The sequence below is a fragment of the Phalangium opilio genome, unplaced genomic scaffold, assembly GCF_054372755.1.
Source record: "Phalangium opilio isolate 3A_F unplaced genomic scaffold, DU_Popi_V2 ptg000206l_1, whole genome shotgun sequence".
In the NCBI taxonomy this organism is placed as follows: domain Eukaryota; kingdom Metazoa; phylum Arthropoda; class Arachnida; order Opiliones; family Phalangiidae; genus Phalangium; species Phalangium opilio.
In genome coordinates, this window is record NW_028324216.1 from 310007 (window position 1) to 332204 (window position 22198).

At 33.5% G+C, this 22198-nt stretch overlaps 3 protein-coding genes across 10 annotated transcripts; 1 reads left to right on the forward strand and 2 right to left on the reverse strand.

Moving 5' to 3' along the window:
* Positions 1 to 220: 220 nt before the first annotated feature.
* Positions 221 to 22117, forward strand: LOC149621359 (protein SSUH2 homolog). Of its 8 annotated transcripts, none has more exons than XM_089853837.1 (12): positions 221 to 915; positions 6729 to 6835; positions 18160 to 18248; positions 18716 to 19207; positions 19279 to 19348; positions 19418 to 19547; positions 19825 to 19885; positions 19960 to 20224; positions 20609 to 20701; positions 20779 to 20881; positions 20951 to 21055; positions 21604 to 22117. In XM_089853837.1, the coding sequence occupies exons 3-12, from the start codon at positions 18230 to 18232 to the stop codon at positions 21760 to 21762; spliced, it is 1497 nt and encodes a 498-aa protein (XP_089709963.1). In that variant the 5' UTR covers positions 221 to 915; positions 6729 to 6835; positions 18160 to 18229; the 3' UTR covers positions 21763 to 22117. The 8 variants fall into 8 exon arrangements, with proteins under 8 accessions (XP_089709963.1, XP_089709961.1, XP_089709965.1 ...); XM_089853835.1 differs by having other exon boundaries at positions 18206 to 18248; positions 18713 to 19207; XM_089853839.1 differs by having other exon boundaries at positions 18206 to 18248.
* Positions 1275 to 16364, reverse strand: LOC149621360 (sodium- and chloride-dependent taurine transporter-like). Its single transcript, XM_089853830.1, has 14 exons — positions 15778 to 16364; positions 7728 to 7859; positions 4373 to 4646; positions 3530 to 3662; positions 3329 to 3463; positions 3164 to 3267; positions 2980 to 3104; positions 2797 to 2909; positions 2303 to 2440; positions 2135 to 2237; positions 1975 to 2075; positions 1795 to 1880; positions 1639 to 1723; positions 1275 to 1564 (listed from the first exon to the last, which is right to left on the reverse strand). The coding sequence occupies exons 1-14, from the start codon at positions 15971 to 15973 to the stop codon at positions 1451 to 1453; spliced, it is 1839 nt and encodes a 612-aa protein (XP_089709956.1). The 5' UTR covers positions 15974 to 16364; the 3' UTR covers positions 1275 to 1450.
* On the reverse strand, positions 9717 to 10077 carry LOC149621361 (sodium- and chloride-dependent glycine transporter 1-like). The gene has a single exon (XM_089853855.1). It carries the CDS (start codon positions 9978 to 9980, stop codon positions 9717 to 9719), a length of 264 nt encoding a protein of 87 aa, XP_089709981.1. The 5' UTR covers positions 9981 to 10077.
* Positions 22118 to 22198: the final 81 nt, after the last annotated feature.

A 22198-nucleotide genomic window follows, 5' to 3' on the forward strand; every position in this document is an offset into this window, starting at 1 on the left:
TTTCATATTATTACATTGTGGGCAGTTAAGCCTAAAAATATATCGTCAATGAGGCAACCGACCACGTGCGCGGTTACGATTTAAAAAATGGCGGGGAAAAAATTGAAGTTCATTTCGTATTTAGAAAGCTAGATGGCGAGAAAAACCAACATTTAGGCGGGACTCCGCGGGTGGTCGATCTCGCGCCAGTTTTTGTCTACTACCAGGGAGCACATTATATTTTTGTGGTCACTGCTACTACACGTGGAGGTTCCCATTTACTATAGCGGTGTTTCTTGGCATTACAAAATTAACCCAAGGTGACCACTCTCTTGTATTATTTGTGTTTGTGCTGACTAGTGAATGGATCAACTCTGTTGGTGAATGGTGAGATGACAACTCCAGCAGTTATAACCGTTCAAAGGCTTAAGTTATAATTCCTTTGTTACCCGGCTTCCCGCCAAGTTCCGCGTTTATTTTTGCGTGACGTAATTTAAGCCCGGCTCTCGCCTCGTGAGTCGTGACCCCGACTCTCCGTCTCCGATAAATTCATTGCCATGAGGGCACGATAAGTTCGTGACCCCTACTCTCCGTCTCTGATATTCATTACCATTAGGGCACGATAAGTTCGTGACCCCTACTCTCTTTCTCCGATAAATTCATTGCCATGAGGGCACGATAAGCCACGTTGTCGTGAACTCTGATTATTTAGTTTCAGCATTTCTCGATTCAAACCACTAGTTTTGCTCTACTAGTACTGATCGTACTTTTAACATTTGTGGATTATAAACCGCCAGTTTTGATCTACTTGTGCTTTAAACGTTTGTGAATTAAACCCCCAGTTTTGGCCTACTTACTTTCAACATTAATGGATTAAAAATTATGTTCAGCATTACAAATAATGCGTGGATGAAGAATTACATCATATTCAAAGTTGTAAGTACATTTTTTTAACCATTTTCAACGGGTAACACCCTACAACGCTAGAGGGGCGCCTAGAAGTAGTTTAGTTCACTAAAAGGCCTACTGATTATTTTATACAGTTACTATTACTTAATAGAGTAATGGCACCTCCCTGCCTTTGGCTACGTTACGCTCTATGAGAAATTAACATGGAGTGCCACTACTCTATACTAGTCTTGCATGTAAGTAAAGTGGTTTTGTATAGAGACTAAGGCCAAACAGTACATTTGTAGTGTACCACTATACCACTAACATATCCAAGTAGTAATCTTGTAAACAAAGGCCTAATGATGCCAGCTCATTTGTACATGAATAAGTTTCAATTACTAGCATTTTTCAATTAATCAACAACAATTAAGTTTATTTCATTATGGTAATTCTCAAAAATACATATCGTCTAAAAAATTCAAGTGTTCAACTATGTATAAAAAAAGTGGGTGGGTCAATTAATGTGTATATCATCCATGATGAGGTCTGCAAGTTCTTATGATACAAAAACCAATCACAGTTAAACCTTGGTCTGCGATGGTGACGTCATCTCCCCGTTAATAGTAGTCTTCATTTCAACTCCCGTGATTGGTTTAGAGTTTTTCCATTGAGCCATAGTTAAAGATTTCCATCTCTGAGATAATTAAATTGAATCAAATTTAAATGAATAACATAACAATTAATTAGTTTTAATTTAAACAATAATACCTCTGAGAATGAACCAGATGCCATTGAGAATTTAATGATGGCGTAAATTGGTACAATAACCATCGACATTAACGCCAAAAACCAACTACGATTTTTTTAATTTTGTTAATTATAATTTGTTTAATTAGTTTAATTTATTTAAATTTTAAATCTTACCCAAATGCATTAGCCCATGAAGGGTACTCGTAGGTTCGGTTGTATTTGATGGGTTGAAAGGTTCCGAGACAAAATAAGAAAATTCCCTGTGTTGAAATTAAATTAACAGGAATTAATTTTAATTTAATTTAATTTAAGTTAATTAATTCCGTTGTCGCAATTAATTAATTAAGTACTTACGCAAGTAACTAAGGGACATAAATACTTCCAGCATATATAAAACCATGGCCCTATTCTGTATCCCAGCATTTCTTCAATGTTATCATAGAATCTATCGGCACCTTTAATTAATGTTAATTAGATTAATTTTAATTACGCTAGTGGTTTAAATGCTTCTCACCGTATACCCAAGCCACTACAACACATTCTAGGAAACAGAACCAAAGTAAAGTGAAGCCACTCGCGGCGTAGTAATCAAAGAGTTGGAAAATGTACATTCCACCCTGATTAAATTTTTATTAGTTTAAATTAATATAGGTTAAATTATATTAAGGGGGATTAATCTCACATTCGTAACCATGGATAGTCCTAGTAGGTAAGATAGAAAGCAAACTACAGCCACAAATATTTCTCTACGATGACCTCGACGCAATAAATTTGGTAGGGCATCCACAACGGCCGTTATTACTCCTTCAACACCCACAAACTATAATTAAAACATGTTTAATGTTAATAAGCTCGACGAGAGCTTTCATTTAAGTACCCACAAGCCATAGTTTGAAGTTACTCAAAAACCCATGACTTCATCATGAGTCATGATAATGATAAATTATTTAAAACCATAAATTGTGCTTATTGCATGAGGATAATATTGTTCGGCTCATCGAGAGCTTTCATTCAAGTTCCCACAAGACATAGTTTATAATTAGTCATAAACTCATCATGACTTCATGAGTCATGATAATGATAAATTATTTAGAACTATGACTTGTAAGTACTCAAATTATAGGTCGTGATGAGGTGATATCTGATCTCAACATTGATAAACTATTTCAAATTTACCTGACTATCCAATCCCAAAAACATGATGACGACGAAAAACATGACAGCCCAGACTTGAGCGCCATCTAGCTCTGAGATAGCTCTTGGATATGTTATGAAGACAAGACCCGGACCTTTATTTAACATAAAATTATTTTGACTAAAATGTTAATGTAATTAATTAAAATTAAATAATTATCTTACCTGATGTGGCGACATCTTTAACTGCCACACCCATTTGATGAGCCATATGCCCTAAAACTGAAAACACTGCAAAACCAGCGTAAACACTTGTACCACTATTACAAGCTGATATCACCAGACATTGCCTAATTGATTAAAAATCACCAATTAATATTAATTAATTCAATTAGATTAAAGTAATTACTTATAAAAGTCATTATGGAAGTCATTATAACTTCCAAGGGCTGTCATACAACCCAACGCCACTGCGTATGAATAGAATATTTGAGTACCAGCGTCAATCCATACCTAATTAATTAAGAGATAATTGATGAAGTGTTAAATGGGATTTAAAGTTTTGATTGATTACCTGGGCGTCTGATAACCTGCTAAAATCAGGTTTTAGGTAAAATACAATTCCTTCAGCAGCTCCTGGTAAAGTTACTCCACGAATGAGTAAAACTGTTAGGATAATGTACGGGAACACAGCTGTGAAGTAGACAACCTGTAGGCGAAAATATTTAATTAGTTTTCAATAATTTATGATAATTTATTTGCAAAATTGTCATACTTTTCCTGATGTTTTAACTCCTTTACAAATGCAAAAGTAACAAAGAATCCAAACGATAAGTAAACTTATAGCCAGTTCAGTTCTGATACCACCCTGGTCTTCGATACCTCCAGATATTTGCAATATTTTGCGCCTTTGGAATTGTTTACAAAAGAAAAAATTCTATGAGTGTTAATTATAATTATAATTATTATTATTATTATTATTATTTTATAATTATGTCTGATTTACGATCATAAGTTTGGTTTAGCTTTGAATGGTAGAGATATGTTTCTTCAGCTCATCACGAGCTTTAAATAGAGTACTCACAAGCTAGGGTTATGAGTTAATACGTAATCATGACCCATGACTCATGAATGACGATGTAGTCATGATCTGCTCCAAACCATGCCTTGTGGGTATTAAAATTAAAGCATTTTTCGAGCAGAATACGAATATACACGTATTAATTATAATTAAATTTAAATTAAACGCCTTATGATCGTAATTAAAAACATGTCTAAATCAACCACTATATTAAGCATCCAATTTAAGGCAATTGGGACTATACCATCAGTCAAAAAGCGGTACAATTGCAGAAATGGCAACCTTTAAATTCATACAATAAATAATTTCTTCGTAGTTTAATTAGTGTATTAAACTTAAAATTAAATTAAACCAAAACTTAAATAAATAGTTAAATTGTCATCGCTGCATAAAAACCTAATATTTTTTGACCTATAGTATAGAGCTTAAAACCTGATTGGCGGTGCTTATTCGATATTCATTTCTCATAAAAATATCCGGGCTCTCTGATTGGTCGAGAGCCCAGTTTGTGAGTATTTGATTGGTGGGGGGACGTACTCCCAAAATTCAACGACTGGATCTTTCCAATAACTGGAACCGTTGGCCAATAGTGACGTCATGGTGGTTCCATTAATGGCTGATGTGAAGTTTCCACTGTCAGGGTATTCTTCCCCGGATTTTTTGATAAAACACCGCTCTGTGTTCCAATCATTGTCACAACTTGACCATGGGGCAGTGAACGAGTAGTATAAATAAACACCAGCCCAGCTCAGGACAATGATGTAGTATATGTTTAGAAGGAAACATACCACGGTTGTTCCGTAACCAATACCTATAAGAATAATAAGACACGTGGTTAATGTATTGTTGTGCCGAGAAGGGGCGTGTTTAATTTTATCATAAGTTCATAAGATATGTTCCTCCATAAGTTTGACAACACTGGTAACTTAGAAACTGTAGCTTGTAATTTTGAGGTGAGTGGGGTAGGTCATAGATTCGAGGTAACGCGACGTACGCCTGGTGCATGAGGCGCTGCTGTCAAAGGCCTAATTAGTAATGCAGACTAAATATGAGCTAGATGGAACTTAAGTCCTGATACAAAATTAATTAACCCCCACCGAGTGTAGTAAGTACTTCAATTGACTCGCTTCCGTCGTTCTCCTTCTCGAACTATAGTTATCTCGAGCTGTAAGTCAGTCACTAGGTACCATTACGAACTTGTATATGTAGTGTCATACTTATGGAAGGAACATATCTTATAAACTTATGGTTTTATTAAGTGGCTTTTGCTTCACTTATGGCTTTAATGGATTGGTCTATTGCCAGCATTTTTAGAATCTTTTTGAAACAGTGTTGTTAAAAATGAGGAAGTTAAAATTTGTGTTTATTTGAAACAGACGGTGTTTTCTCCTAAATGTCAAAGTGTAAACACTGCTAGTGATTGTTAAGAAAGAATTGGCAAGTTACGAAAAACTTGTTTCTTTTATTTAGGCATCATTTAAGTATTTTGGCAATGTTTAGTATAGGCCTATTTGAAAAACTTAATTTTAATTCCTATTGCACTTTTAATTGTACTAACGAGGGGTCAGTAACTCCGCGTAATCGATGTACAGGGAATATGAGAGTGATTAGCCCCTCGATACCTAAATTAATTAACATTACGTTGTTAAGTAGTAAAACATGATTTATTGAACTTGCCAAAACATTAGACTGGTTATAATTGACACACAATTTCAACAGAAAAATAGGACATGATCACGAGTTTCTTAATAAAATTCAGGAATGTGAAACGAGTTAAAAAATACAAAAATTGGGTATCAAGGGTTAAAGATTATCAGTAATAGTATATTATTAATCGTCACATGCCTTTCTTGCTTTGAAAGTATAAAGTTATATAAAGATTCAATCTCATTTTCAATTTTTTTAGGAACGTTAGTTGAATTTTTAAAATATATGATGGCATAAGTTCATAAGATAAGTTCCATCCATAAGTTTGTATAATCTCTGGTAACTTAGAAACTGGAGCTTGTAATTTTGAAGTAAGTGAGGTAGGTAAGTCATAGATTCGAGGTAAAGCGGCGTACGCCTGGTGAGGTGAGGGCGCTGCTGTCAAAGGCCTAATTAGTAATGATTGCAGACTAAATAGGAGCTAGATGGAAGTCCTACAAAATTAACCACCAAGTGTAGGGCTTAGCATAGTCATACTTATGGAATGTATCTTATGTATAGTTTTTTCTCCTTTTTTATAAAAAAAACAGCGTGGTGTGAGGTGTTGTAAAGTGATCCTTAACGATGTTAAAGAAGTTTTAATTGTTATAAATTGAAATCTTTATGATCCTCTTTTTGCATTAATATTCAGTGCCGGGTTCGTGTTAATTATTTTAAATTAATTCCAGGTGTAAATATTAATGATAGATGCATAAATTAGGCCTAAACCTTGAGCCTATTATGTAAAAATATCATAAGTAGGCGTAAAATAGACCTAGATGTTAATATTTTAGTAATATATAATATATAGATAGTTAATATTATGTAATATTATAGTTAGAGCTCGTAAAGTAGGCCTAATACGTAATAAATCAAAAAGAGCACTATTAGGCTTAAATGTTAAGCCTAATGAGTAATAATTCAAAAAGGGCGCACAAATTAGGTCTGTTCTTAAACCTAATGCGTAGCAATCCAAAAATGGCACATATTAGGCCTAAATCTTAAGCCTAATGTGTAAACAATCCAAGAATGGTGCATAATTAGGCACAAAGTTAAGCCTTGAATCCTTTGCAATGCTTAAAAATTCATGACGTAGGCTTAACAACAAAATATTTACTAAAGGCGGTCGATCCCATTCCCAACAACCGTGTTTATTTATAGGTTAAGGTCGTGTTAAGACTAATTACCTTTGAAATCTATTTCGCAGGTGGATTAAGAGACTCAAACATCTACAACGACAAGGTACAATACGGTAGATATTTGGCAACTGTTGCAATCTCATTCGCATCAAACAAACATTCTCCGAGAATTCAGGTAGGAAGTGCAGCTATTTTTCTAATTTTAAACTCGACCCATATGGCAAAATTGAATTGGTACTGTACCACCGCGAACTTGGGGCAACTAGCCAAATAATTACTTAATCAAAATATAAGGGAGCTCTTGCTCTAGTTTGTCATTCATTTTCAGCTAAATTCGCAAATAATTTAAACTAAGGTAATATCAATAGCAAATAGAAAAAACAGAAAGTGAATCGGTAGTCAGAGTTAATCTGAAGGGAGGAAAATATATATTTTCTACCCCCACGAGTATTGGGGGATGATTTCAATCCTGCAATATTACCCAAAATAATTACCCGACACAAGGTGTTGAACGTCTACTACTACAACTAAATCTAATCTATGGGATAATAATCTCCAATTGAAGCAATTAAAATATAATCATTCTAACTCATTAATTCATTTTTCCCATGTGTCAATTATAAGCATGCAGGCTCAAAATTCAACATGAATTAACAAATTATGTCACCAATCACCAACCGAATTGGAGCAGTTGTTGGCTACTGCTATTTTCTGCAGCAGGGTATAGAGGGAAATTAAATGTGATGACAAAGATAACTGCATACAGTAATATGTTTATAATATTAAAGTAGATCTGATTACAATCACTGATTGGTCAAATACAGACAATTTAAGAAGCTATAATAAGAGATAGAAATATTGAGACTTCGAGAAGTTGGAGTACATTGTAAACTTTACTGAGAGCTTTCGAAGGAGATTATTATTTACTCTCTGTTATTTCTATTTGTCTTTGGTATAAGAGGTCCTTAAAATAGCAGGCATTCTTGAGTTTAGTTTCGCGAAGCTGGGTGGTTTTATAAATAGCATATAAAGATATGATGATGATGGGTATTGGTTGATGGATTTACCTTTGAATAAGGGACATATCTCCCAGACTGTGATGCCACCTTGACTGGCGTACTGTCCTAGGCCAACTTCGAGGACGAAAATAGGGATACCAGCTGTTATTAGGCAGATGAAATATGGTATGAAGAATGCGCCTGCAAAGATATAAATAACGTTTTTGGGATTTTTTGACAGTTAAGGATAATTATTGTGAACTTGAGTGAGTTATAGCGTTATTTGGTTAGTTGCTCAAGTATTTTGTAGGGTTTATTTGCTCAATATAAAGAACTTTATGGTCAGTTTTCTCGATTTAAAGTACTTTATGGTCAGTTTTCTCGATTTAAAGTACATTATGGTCAATTTGCTAGATATAAAAGTACTTTATCTTCAATTTTCTTAATATAAAAGTACTGTATCTTCAATTTTCTTAATATAAAAGTACTGTATCTTCAATTTCCTTAATATAGAAGTACTTTATCTTCAATTTCCTTAATATAGAAGTACTTTATCTTCAATTTCCTTAATATAAAAGTACTTTATCTTCAATTTCCTTAATATAAAAGTACTTTATCTTCAATTTCCTTAATATAAAAGTACTTTATCTTCAATTTCCTTAATATAAAAGTACTTTATCTTCAATTTCCTTAATATAAAAGTACTTTATCTTCAATTTCCTTAATATAAAAGTACTTTATCTTCAATTTCCTTAATATAAAAGTACTTTATCTTCAATTTCCTTAATATAAAAGTACTTTATCTTCAATTTCCTTAATATAAAAGTACTTTATCTTCAATTTCCTTAATATAAAAGTACTTTATCTTCAATTTCCTTAATATAGAAGTACTTTATCTTCAATTTCCTTAATATAAAAGTACTTTATCTTCAATTTCCTTAATATAAAAGTACTTTATCTTCAATTTCCTTAATATAAAAGTACTTTATCTTCAATTTCCTTAATATAAAAGTACTTTATCTTCAATTTCCTTAATATAAAAGTACTTTATCTTCAATTTCCTTAATATAAAAGTACTTTATCTTCAATTTCCTTAATATAAAAGTACTTTATCTTCAATTTCCTTAATATAAAAGTACTTTATCTTCAATTTCCTTAATATAAAAGTACTTTATCTTCAATTTCCTTAATATAAAAGTACTTTATCTTCAATTTCCTTAATATAAAAGTACTTTATCTTCAATTTCCTTAATATAAAAGTACTTTATCTTCAATTTCCTTAATATAAAAGTACTTTATCTTCAATTTCCTTAATATAAAAGTACTTTATCTTCAATTTCCTTAATATAAAAGTACTTTATCTTCAATTTCCTTAATATAAAAGTACTTTATCTTCAATTTCCTTAATATAAAAGTACTTTATCTTCAATTTTCTTAATATAAAAGTACTTTATCTTCAATTTTCTTAATATAAAAGTACTTTATCTTCAATTTTCTTAATATAAAAGTACTTTATCTTCAATTTTCTTAATATAAAAGTACTTTATCTTCAATTTCCTTAATATAAAAGTACTTTATCTTCAATTTTCTTAATATAAAAGTACTTTATCTTCAATTTTCTTAATATAAAAGTACTTTATCTTCAACTTTCTTAATATAAAAGTACTTTATCTTCAACTTTCTTAATATAAAAGTACTTTATCTTCAACTTTCTTAATATAAAAGTACTTTATCTTCAACTTTCTTAATATAAAAGTACTTTATCTTCAATTTTATCAATATAGAACTACTTTATGATCAATTTTATCAATATAGAACTACTTTATGATCAATTTTATCAATATAGAACTACTTTATGATCAATTTTATCAATATAGAACTACTTTATGATCAATTTTATCAATATAGAACTACTTTATGATCAATTTTATCAATATAGAACTACTTTATGATCAATTTTATCAATATAGAACTACTTAATGCTCAATTTTATCAATACAAAATTACTTTGTGAATAATCAATGTTGGAGACTTTTAGATTTAATTCGTTTTATTTAATCATCTATTTCTCTTTAATTTAAAACATCGGAACATACCTCCTCCATTTTGGTAGCACAAATACGGAAACCTCCAGACATTTCCCAATCCAACACACAAACTTATACCGGCCATTATAAACTCGACTCGCGAACCCCATTTAGCCCGGGGTTTTTGTTTACTCTTAACCGCCATATTGTTTACATCATCAACAATTTGAATATCTTCGTTACGATAATCATTAGCTAACGCCTCTAATTCTTCGACTTCCTCTGAACCGGGCATTATACTTTAACCACGTAAATTAACTCGTTTGATCAAAAATTAAATTTGATGATGGGCAGATTTTACTAACGTCTGTCTTAAGTCAACCTCAAACCATCTATGGGATTTTTTTAAGCCGTTATTATCGGGTTTAGTTACGACGGTTTTAGAACACGTTACTTGAATACGTAATAAGGTTGTGTCTCTTTCTAACGTTTTAATTTGAATTTTGAAGGACTTTTTTTAACCAATTTAGATTTTTTAGAAACACGGTTTTTTATGTTTAAAAAACAATTAAATAGGAATTTTTTAAACTGTTCTGATGGCGCTAGGTATTGTATTTGCATATTATTTAGCTATATCCTGCATTTATATTTGGGTGTTCCAAGTTAGGATGAAGGGTGTGTTCCATTTTAGGGCTTACTGTTCCAAGTTAGGATGAAGGGGGTGTTCCATTTTAGGGCTGAGTGTTCCATTTTAGGGCTAACTGTTCCGAGTTAGGATGAAGGGGGTGTTCCATTTTAGGACTAGCTGTTCCAAGTTAGGAATGGGGTGTTCTGGCTGACTCTTTTGTCTTAAGGCTGACTGCTCCGAGTTAGGGCTGACTGCCCCATTTTAAGGGCACGAGTTACCTAAGAAAAGTTAGCATGATCTGTTGAATCTTACCTCCTCCGTTTTTATAACAAACAATTGGAAATCTCCAAATATTTCCCAATCCTGTACAAAACGCGAGCGTCGCTAAGAAGAAGTCGTATTTTCCCGTCCATTTTTCGCGTTTATTAACTTTGGATTTAACAGAATTTTCATCAGATGTTAGCGGTTCTACCTCCATTTTAACAATAAAAACGCAATGATAACTTTATGTTTACTCCTAACTACAACCAACAATTACATTTTCGGGGACTTCTACCTCCATTCAAAGTTTCAAACTATAAAATCCAATGTAGGTGACATGTTTTGTCACTCGTTACTACTGCTAACTATACAACCAATACTTACTCGTAGCGGTTTAAGTTGTAGCGCGTGTTCGGGTCAGCACACAGTGTACCTGTGGCTTGCTCAGCTAAAGGTAATATCATAAGTTTATAAGATATGTTCCATCCATAAGTTTGTCACTGGTAACTTAGAAACTGGAGCTTGTAATTTTGAAGTGAATGAGGTAGGTCATAGATTCTGGGTAAAGCGACATACGCGTGGTGAGGCGCTGCTGTCAAAGGCCTAATTAGTAATGCAGACTAAATAGGAGCTAGATGGAAGTCCTGCAAATTATTAATTAACCACCGAGTGTAGTTAATTAATTCTCACTTGTCGTTCTGCTAGAACTAGCTCGAGCTGTAAGTCTCTAACATTACGAAGTATAGATAGTTTCATACTTATGGAAGAAACATATCTTATAAAATTATGGTTGGATCTTTACCTCCTCCGTTTTTATAACACAAAATTGGAAATCTCCAAAGATTTCCCAGCTCTGTACAAAATCCGATTGCTGCTAAGACAAAGTCGCATTTTCTTGTCCATTTTTCGCGAGTTTTAACTAAATTAACTTCACTTTCAAGAATTAAATTTTCGTCAACTACGAGGACTGAAGATGTTAGCGGTTCATTTTCCATTTTAAAACTAATAAATCCAGTATACAGTATTCTTACTGTGTTTACAGAATGTTGCTGTTTTTACGTGGGTTTTTCCATTTAAAATTCAATAACACCACCGTATGTAAAACATTTTGAAATTAATCAATATGAATGTATGTGTTTTTTTGATAAGTTTTTCAAAACAACAAATATTTTTATATTTATACTTAATGGTTGTATCCCTCAACTGACTATACCAAAGGTTTTACATTTAATAATGTACGTATAATTATTAAATTGATGTATCAGTCACTCTGGGAGTGAATAGCCCCCTTAAATTAAATTAGAAATCATTGCGTGTTCAGTTTCATATTTAAATTTAAGGGGTCATCCGTAAAACACTGTTTAATGATAAACTGTCTAACAACTACCTTAGACTTCATTACACAATAAGTATAGGAGTATGTCACTCAACTTTTATTATATCACTTTCAATAAGTTGAATATCGCGTGTTCAATTTAATGAACCTTAATGTTAAACATCATTCATTCATTCATTCATTCATTGTAAAGATTTAAAATTATACTTTTAAATAAATTGCAAAACACTATAAGTCCTCGCTCGTTTAACAATAGAAGAAACGGATAATGATTTTCGTCATTGAATTAAATTCCAACACGTAAGTTAACTCTCTCTGTTCAATTTAAGTTTCAAGGATAAACGTTTTCGTGTTTTTTGCGTAACGGGAAACACGTGGTCGCGATTAACGCATTAACTCTAGTAAGTTCTACGGTACCAGACACTTTAAGTACCTAAATACAAAAGGTAAAATACTATCATAAGGTTTTTTATTATTATTATAAAAAAGGGAGAGATATTATGGCACCAAGAAGTTATATCTAGTATCTCAGAGAGAAGGTATAAATTCGCCAGATTTCCAGCTTTATCTCCAGTCCAAACGTATAGTAGGTCCGGAGTTAATCCCCGCCGCCTCTAAATTACAACCAGCATCTCATTGGTTCTTGAAAACTCACGTCAGCGCGACGACGCGAATGACGAAAATTACAGTCATATTTTCCGACTGAGGAGAGGCTGCGAAATAGCCCGGGGCCTCCTTTTACGTCCTTCTTGTATTTTGAAAGGGGGACTGCAGGGACTATGGCGCGCGAATACTTATAGGCGTCTTATACCTTCTCCCTGATAAACTAGATATCACTTCTTGATGGCACCAAATACCAAGTTGGTATTTGGTCATATGACGTGCCTGAGAGTGATTAACCCCTCGAAAGAATCATTTACTCACAAACAAAGTTCTTACGATTTCTTGTCGAATTGTAACTAAGCGTGTCATCTACCCTTGATATATTTTTCTGTATAAATTTATTAAAGGGTCTATGACACATAAAACGCCCCTTTCCCCGTTAACATTAGAATGTGACGTCACCTCCAACGTGTGAAAATTAACTATGATACCATGTAACCACGGAACGATGTTCTTACGTCTGACATGTGAAATCTAAAACGTTTTTTATTTTTAAACTTTGACTTTTAAAGAAAAAGGTCTATTTTTAGATCTTGGCTCCAAAAATGCCAGGTTTTTTTTGTTTTTGTTTTAGTGTAAAAAGGCTTAACCCCGCAAAGTGTACTACGTATACCATAAGTTTATAAGATATGTTACATGATAAGTATGACACTTCGTAATGCTATCTAGAGACTTACAGTTCTCGAGATATCTAGTTCGAGGGAGAACGACGGAAGCGAGAATTGAAGTACTTACTACACTCGGTGGTTAATTAATTTTGCAGGACCATTCCTTCTAGCTCCTATTTAGTCTGCATTACTAATTAGGCCTTTGACAGCAGCGCCTCATGCACCAGGCGTACGTCAGTCGCTTTACCTCGAATCTATGACCTACCTAGGCTATCACTTCAAAATTACAAGCTCCAGTTTCTAAGTTACCAGATTTTACAAACTTATATGGAACATATCTTATGAACTTATGGTATAAGCGTCTACCGTTAGTGCTTGGGCTATGGTCCAAATTATTTAGACAACTTTGTAAAAAATTGCTCTTCTCTCTCTAAATTAACCGACTACAAGAATGATGAGATCAGGTAAAAACATTAGAAGAGAAAGAAAAAGAAAAGTTATGATTTTTAGCTGATTTGTAAAATACAGGTGCTTTGAGGTGTAGAGGTACTACTTCAAATGTTTTTTTTTCTTTTGCGTCTGTGTTTTAACATGTCGTGGGTGAATAATTAGTTTGTTAGTTTTGGGGTAATATAATCTTTAATTAAGGACATACAGGGTGTTTTTGATAAGTCTGGTGATGGCATAAATTGAGGGGGATGTTTGTTCTTTGGGAAATCGATTTTGAGTCGAAAATGTAACATCTATACTTCTATCGCCTCCATTTTGTTTACCACAAGGGACAATGCTGTTTTCGAGTTAAGATTGTTGTTGGAGTATTTTACGGATGACCCCCTTAAATTCAATCAACAAACTGATTTAGACAATGATTTCTAATTTAATTTAATTAAGGGGTCATCCCTAAAACATTGAGTCAAATCATAACTCGAAAACAGTAAGTGTCCCTTGTGGTAAACAAAATTGAGGCGATAGAAGTATAGAACATTTTCGACTCAAAATCGATTTCCCAAAGAACAGACATACCCCTTAATTTATGCCACCAGACTTATCACAATTACAAGACTGAAGTACATGCAGTGAGTGGGATGGTTAATTCTATCTGAAATCAATCAATTTTGAGAATCAAAAATGTCGTAACTTTTATGACTAGCCCATTTTGAATGTCCCATAAGGGATTCACCGCATGACACAAGTTATATATGTTTTAAATAAAATGTAGTTATTTATTTTATTATTTATTTGAAGGGGTGATATGTTAATTTTATTGCGTAAGTCAATGAAATCCCATTAATGACGTACTTTAATCTTAAATCAGATTAGTAGCGATTGAATATGGTGATCCAATTACATTTACTTACATAACTATATTAGATAAATATTGTTAACCACAAATGGAATACTGTTTTAATTGGGAAAGGGAGCAAAAGTAGCGATTTATAAAATTTTATCTCTTATGATGATGAGGGTTTATTATTTTGCCCTCAATTGACCTTTGACATTGAATAAAATACCAGACATCTTTAAATAAACTTTGGCAAACGTTTTTATCCCGATAGCTTTTTTTCTAGAATTCTAAATTCTTGCCAGAAATCTAAAGTTTTCCAGACGAAATTTTCCTAAGTTTGTAGATAGATATAGTATTCAAGTGCAGTTTGAAGTATTTGTATTAATTTATATAGTTTTCTTCCAAGGGCACTTTGCAAATGAAGGATATATTAAAATGTAGGGAGTCAAATCATAACTCGAAAAAAGTGGCCCCGTATTATTTAGTTGATGAAAACTGCACTTGAAATTCATCATTAGTTAAATTGCAAATACCTTGAAAACAAAATGTTTTCTAAATAATTCTATCCCTTAAAGGTCCTCTTGAATAGGCCCTCTGCCTTCGACTGTATTAAGCTCTATGGGGAAATAACATGGGGTGCCATTAGTCTGCACTTATATTATAAAACCGGTTTTTATAGTAAGAGAACCGTTATATCTTTAATAATATAAAACAAAATCTTAAAATACTATTTTTCAACTATGTATTAAAGATATACTTAAATGAATGCTAGAAAAGAAAATTAATTCGCAAAATATTGAATAGTAAGTTCGATCTAATAACTAACTGTTTACAATCAATTCTTACCTTAATTAAAATTAAAGCTATATACTTAATTCAAATGATAATTAAATTAATTATCATTAACTCAAACAGAGTAAAGAGATCCACAAAACCGCAATAATAAGTAGTAAAGTTAGGTTAAATATTGGTTTAGGTGATTAAACATTATTTTATTATACAGGGCCTGTATTATTAAATAATAAATAATAAATATTCCCTAAAATAAATTTCTTAAATTCAAATTAGAAAAAATAAAAATTGCAATAATGAAATGAATTTTAGCAAACGTTTAGTAAATATTTAACATAATCTGAATTAAAAAGGACATTAACATTAAATAGAACCAAGACTGGGTATTATTAAATATTCCTAAAAATTAATTTTTAATTAAATTATAAAAAAAAACTCTAATAATATTTTTGATAACTTTTTAGCAAACGTTTTAGTAGCTATTTAAAATAATTTAAATTAAAAAGAACATTAACATACCTCCTCCGTTTTTATAACACAAATACGGAAACCTCCAGGCATTTCCTAGTCCGACACAAAATCCAACACAAGCCAAAATAAATTCGACCTTATTGGCCCATTTTTCTCTAGGCTTAAGTGGCGATTTTAAAGTTAAATCACCAATACCGTTAGTTCCGTGACCTTCTAAATCACCACCACCTTTTAAATTACTCATAATTAACTATAACAACCGGTAATTACTAATTAAAACAATCGCGGTGGCACTAATTTTTAATAATTTAAATAAATTTAAAAGCGGGACCAACATTTAACTCACTAGCTTATACTTTGATTTACTAAATGATAAATGAGAGGTTATTCGCTGAATGTTCGAAACTAGCTTCAAAATTTGGCTCCGTTTCTAAGCTGGCGCGTAGTTTTTGTTTCTCTCATTGGGTGATAGTCCTTAATGCGTCACGTGATCGTGGTGATTGTGACGTAGTGTATATTTAGTACTTAACGCGCTAAGCCGTGACTGTAACTTTGTTTTTGTCAATGGTTTTTCGTTTGAGAGATAATTTTAGAAACTTTGTTGGCCATTCGAATTTCGCGCGGTTTTATAATTTGTTTTTTATAATTTGCGGTTTGTTGTAAGAGATGGCGCTGTTGTTGGTAGACGAATGTTTTTGCGGGAAATTTTGAATTTTGTTGATGTATCTCTAGGGAAATCCTTAGAGGATGTTATAGTCCTATTACTCCCCTTTCCAAGGATACTAAATACTTGGGGGCTACAACAATCAATCAGGGCCCGAGTAATTAAGATAAAATGTTCATTAGCATTCTCGTCAATTCTTTAAACCATACGCGACATCTTGTTTCATGGAAACGTATTTAAACAAGCTGAACAAACCCCATATAACTTATCCATCAACGTCACTAAGTCAACTCCCCTTCAAGAACAGTTCTAAAAGAGCTCTCCAACCCTTATAAAATCTATCCACCTTAGCCTTCTCTGGTTTGCAAACTCGGATTGCACTAAATTATCCATTAAATAGGATATCCAAGGATATCCCAGACCACGTGATCTTATTAAACAGCATCCATTGGCTGCGAACTCCCCATCCCCACAGTCTGTCTCGCCCTCCTAACAACTAAACACTCGTATATAATTATTTTATACCAATATCATAGGGTACTCGAATGAAAGACTTGAAAAGGGTCTCGTAGACTTTGATAGTGGTATCAAGATATGTTGAAGCCGAATGCAATATACTTTGAAAACACCCATACACCAGACTTTCTCCTCCTGTCAGCTAAAAAACTAAAACATTTGGTCTGAACAGCCTTGAATACTTGAAAGGGAAACTCGAAGTATCTAAAAGTGAAGTACTAACTTCAAGTATGGCACGTCCCATTTCTGTAGTTGCTTAAGATTTGTTCGTTATCGTGTTGTAGTCTTGTAGATAGGAATTTTGTGTGAAAATTGGCAAGTTCCGGGTAACATTTCTCCTTGTTTATACCTATTGGCCCAGCTCATTTCATTTAGTGCCAACCTTATTTCGTTTAGTGTCAACATTATCTCGTAATTTTCGTTTAGTGCCAACATTATTTTGTAATATTCGTTTAATGCCAACATTATTTTGTAATATTCGTTTTGTGCCAACATTATTTTGTAATATTCGTTTTGTGCCAACATTATTTTGTAATATTCGTTTAGTGCCAACATTATTTCGAAATTTTCTTTTGGTATCAATTTTATTTCGTGATTTTCGTTTGGTGCCAACATTATTTCATTTAGTCCCACCCATATTTCATTTAAACCAAACTTATTTCAGTTAGTATCAGACTTACCATCGTTACCCTACTTATGCCAAGTACAATACAATATACTTGGAATTATACAGACTAACGAATTAAACATTTGATTCCCCCTCTTAAACCGGTACTTTTTTACATTAGTAAAAAAATGTTCTTGGAGTTGCATCCACAGAGCTCAGTTCCAAGGAAGTCTTTCTGAAGGAAAAATAATACTGACAACACACTGAAGATAGGCGGTGGCATTTTTGTCAGTGTTTCAGTCAGTTTCCTCTAGACCAGACTCTAGAGCGAACGCGTCTGAAGATTTATTTTGGGATCAGTTGCGTGTCTTTATATCGATTTTGCAGTAAAAACCTCTATATAGTCTATACGTCACAAAATTGTACTGTATGAGGAATTTCATTTATATTCTAGCAAAGGGTTTTATTCGGCAACAATTTTTATAATATGTTCGATTTGTGATTGTATATTGGTCGGTTACCGTTTACTTGATGTGTTGTGACGGTTTAGAGTCGCGTAGGGTTTATTTTTATAATTTTATGTGTTTGTTTAAAAATACGGTGTTTTCGGTGCAAATATTTAATAGTGTTTACGGTTTAAAAGGTTAATTTCGGTCAGATTTGTATTAAAATCGCCATAATCGTTGTAGTGCAGACAGACATCGTATCCAAATATGCAAGGATACCCATCAAGTAATTACGTTTTTTAATTAAATTATTTGTGATTTTTATTTTCTTAATTGTGCAAATTTAAATATTTATATTGTTATTATCGTGTGAGGAATTTTGAATATGGTTTAGGTATAGTGATCAGTATGACGTCACTAATCGATGCTAATTTTCAAGGCTGTACGTGTCAAATGAGATTTAAATTTGACTTGTTAAAAATTTCATAACATTTACAAATAAGGAAGTTAAAAGTTTTTTCCATAATTGTTGTTTTATATTTCTTCTAGGAAAAACTTATTAACTGGAAATGTAAATAATAGATTGAGAGATTAGATTAAAACCAAATTAATATAGGTCTACAACATAATTTATTTTATCATTTGTGTAGTTTTCTATTTAAATTTGCATAATGGTCTATCTTAATCACAAAACAATTTAATTACTTAAAACATACTTAATTAACTGAGGATTAAAAACCGTCTTGACAGCAGGCCCACCTCAAAATGGTCAAGGCTACCCACCACCAATACCGGGTGTTCAGGGTTACCCTCCTCAGGGTCAACCACAACCTAGTTACAATCCTGGACAGCCTGGTTATCCACCACCACCGGGACAACCTGGCTATCTACCACCATTACAACCAGGGTACCCTCCAGGACAACCACCACAAGGGTACCAAGTAACCTCTCCCATGGGACCACCTCAACAATACCCCAATGTTTCTGGCCCTTCCCCTCAAGGGGGATTTCCAACTTCCCCAATGGGATACCCCCAACCTCAAGGTTACCCAGGGACGTCTCCAATGGGAACGCCTCAACATTACCCCAATTTTTCTGGTTCTGGTCCTCCCCCTCAAGGTTACCCAACATCTCCTATGGGACAACCTCTTCAATACCCCCAAACACAAGCTGAGGGGGCTAACGCCCCAACTGCGTCTGATATGAATAGACTACCTGGTTATGAAGGTGTTTCCTTCGATTCCAGTGAGTCCACCTTTGTTGTTTAAAATTAATTAGCGGTCTTATCGTAATTACGTTTATTTAATGATAATTAGCGCCTTCTGCGCCGCCGCCATATAATCCTGATGTTATTGAAGAGCCAACAGAAGAACCAACTAAAATAAAGTACTGAATGTTGGGGGTCATTTATAAATTTCTATAAGTACTTACTCGATGATATCGAACACGTTGTAGTCTCCCTGAACTAAAAGAGGAAGACGTCAGAGATTGTCTTACGACATTTGCTTCTGCTCATTGCTGTTATGGCAGCAATCCCGCCAAACACATGGAAATATTGGAAATCAAACCTCAAAGCTCTTTCCACGTAAGCTCTAAGCCCCTCAAGTTCCTCAATCCTTTGTTTCAATAGGCCTATTGAAATGTATAGAGTTAATTTAGACCGAACATCCTGACGATATGTGTACCCAAAGACGTTCAAGGTTACTAGTCCACCAAAGTCATTGTTCGAAGTAATATCTCACGTCTTTGTTGTACACATACCATCCCGATATTCCGTCTTAATACAATAAGGTCTATCTACCAGTCTTTTGAAACCTGGTCTGTTATACTGTTACAATAAGTCTTTATTCAACAACCAATAGTACACGTTGGAAACATATACAGAGAAACGTGAAACATCCTGGCAATTTGAACCATACGATGGTTAGATTCTAATTATGATGACCTTAATCGTTAAGCCTAGTTATTTAATTACATACTTAATGGTTGGTAAATAGGAAAACACGTTATGAATACTGGTCCCGCTCCTGCTCCATGGGACGTTCAAGTTAAGTACCCCAGTAGTTTCGTGTCTTCGAAACAAACTGTTGAAGTACCGAATACATCGGATATTCGACCTTGCCATGATTGTATGGGTTTGGGACGTAAAAGATGCAAAAAATGCCAAGGAAATTGTTCAGTACAATGTTCTTGGTGTAATGGGAAAGGAAAACGTATTGGGGATGACGTATGTGATCATTGTTCTGGTGCAGGACGTAAATGGTACGAGGGATTGGAAAACATACTGATAATAGGAGTCATTGTGTGTAGATGTTTATCTCAACTTATCGAGGCGAATTTTGTGGGAGGAGCTAGGCTAATCTTTATCTTTGACGAATTATCTACCTCTCTGTCCCTTGCTTCTCTTGCGCGCGCCTAGGACCTCGCGTTGCTACCGACCAATGAAATTACTGTTAGAGAGATACCATCAGAATTATTAATAGGCGTGACATATAGTAACTTCGTAAGCCGGGTATACCCACAAATCCCGCGTAGAAATTAACAAGGGAGATATGGGGACGCAATGATTCCTAGTAGCTGTATGTATTCTTGGCTGTACTTAAAGATGCTCGGAAATTAAGTGTGTTTGTTCATCTTAATCAACAGTTGCCCCAACTGCAGTGGAAATGGCCATGAGGGTTGTAAAACTTGCAAAGAACGATCAAAACTACGATACTATATTAGACTTCAAGTAACTTGGTAATCAGTCCTAGATCTAATAAAACCCAATCAGGTTTAACTTCGATAATGACGTCATGGTATTATAAACGTTTAAGGACCAATTATTCAAGTGATAAGATTTCGGAAACAACAACCGTACCAATTAAATACATTCGTAAATGTACTGGCGAAACTGTCTTTAACGAGAAACGACCTAGGGTATATATAAGTTTTGCTAAGCCTAATTTGAAATAGGCCTAGTTTTGAAGTATTGTTATTGTTTTAAAGGTGGCTCCGATAAGTAGGTTCTTTGACCCGGCCGTTGTTGAAGCCTCAAAAGAACTAGTTGCGAATCATCTGAATTCTTATAAAGAGGAAAGGATACTAGAACAGGTATCTTTGTGACCTTGAAAAGGTCTTTGGATTCCGTAAACTTAACCCTAAATTATATCTGAGTTTCCCTAACCAATCATAGAACCTTATTTAGACTATAAACAACAACCATTCGACCGGGGTTTGACTTTCAACCCGAGTCTCGTTAAGCCTAATTTTAATACAGAAAGGTGTAGCTTCAGAAAACCTTGATCTTCGTTAAGCCTAATTTTAGTACAGAAAGATGTAGTTAGCCTTTTAAGTTTTAATCAATTATAAAATATGTATTTCAAGATTACCTTGACCTTTTTAAGCCTAATATTAATGCACGAAAGACGTAGCTACAATTTTAGGTCTTAACCAGTTGAAAAATATTATTTTCATTATGACCTTGACCTTCATTAAGCCTAAATTGAACCTAAGTTGATTACAATAACTGAAGATTTTATCTTGTAAGTTCTGGGAACAGTTAAGCCTAAGTTGAGGGACCACATTCCTAAGGAATCCCATATAAATAACTCGGCAAAGTTGTTTGAAATAATTATTTCATTGAACAACCATAATTTCAGCGCCATAACGTTCGCATAATCCCTATTTCCGAAATAAGTTACCGTTGGAAAAACACGGAAGGATCTTTCCACATTTACGGATTTGAAAACATGATATTCTTTCCGGATTATCCTTCTAAATGTTGTTGCGGTTGCTGCGATTGTTGCATTATTTTATAAGTTAAAACCCATCCCCCAAACAACTTAAGTACTTGCATTTAACCTTGAAACAAAACCTTTTCCGTATTATTAATTTTTACTTATACGAATTAATTCAACACTAAGTCTAATAATTATTTTTGTCAAGTACTTAAATTAAAAAAAGTATTAATAATGGGTGCTATATAAGCCTTTGTCGATGATGCCTAGAATAGTTAGTGCCTACAGAAGAAATTAAATTGAATCCAATTGGATTAAATATTTTATATGCATTTGGAAATATACAAAATATGCTTAATTTGCATGGCCTTATGAGAATCAAATGTACAAGCTTTAAATATTAAAATGCTTTCAATAAAAATGTCCAAACGTTAAAGGTATCTTTCTGTTCTGGTATTTACTCGAAGGACCTATAAGTGACATACTGACAACAAGTATGACACTTCTTATTTCTGTA

Bases quoted from the DNA above. Each gene is read 5' to 3' on its own strand.
- LOC149621359 (XM_089853835.1), top strand. The intron at 19,548-19,824 runs GTAAGCTCTAAG...AACAACCAATAG, and splicing joins AACCTCAAAGCTCTTTCCAC to TACACGTTGGAAACATATAC. The intron at 19,886-19,959 runs GTTAGATTCTAA...GTTGGTAAATAG, and splicing joins GCAATTTGAACCATACGATG to GAAAACACGTTATGAATACT.
- LOC149621360 (XM_089853830.1), bottom strand. From the start codon at position 15,973: ATGAGTAATTTAAAAGGTGGTGGTGATTTAGAAGGTCACGGAACTAAC. The intron at 4,647-7,727 runs GTAAATCCATCA...TTATTCTTATAG, and splicing joins GATATGTCCCTTATTCAAAG to GTATTGGTTACGGAACAACC. The intron at 1,881-1,974 runs GTAAGTACTTAA...ATTTCAACACAG, and splicing joins TATGTCCCTTAGTTACTTGC to GGAATTTTCTTATTTTGTCT.
- LOC149621361 (XM_089853855.1), bottom strand. From the start codon at position 9,980: ATGCCCGGTTCAGAGGAAGTCGAAGAATTAGAGGCGTTAGCTAATGAT.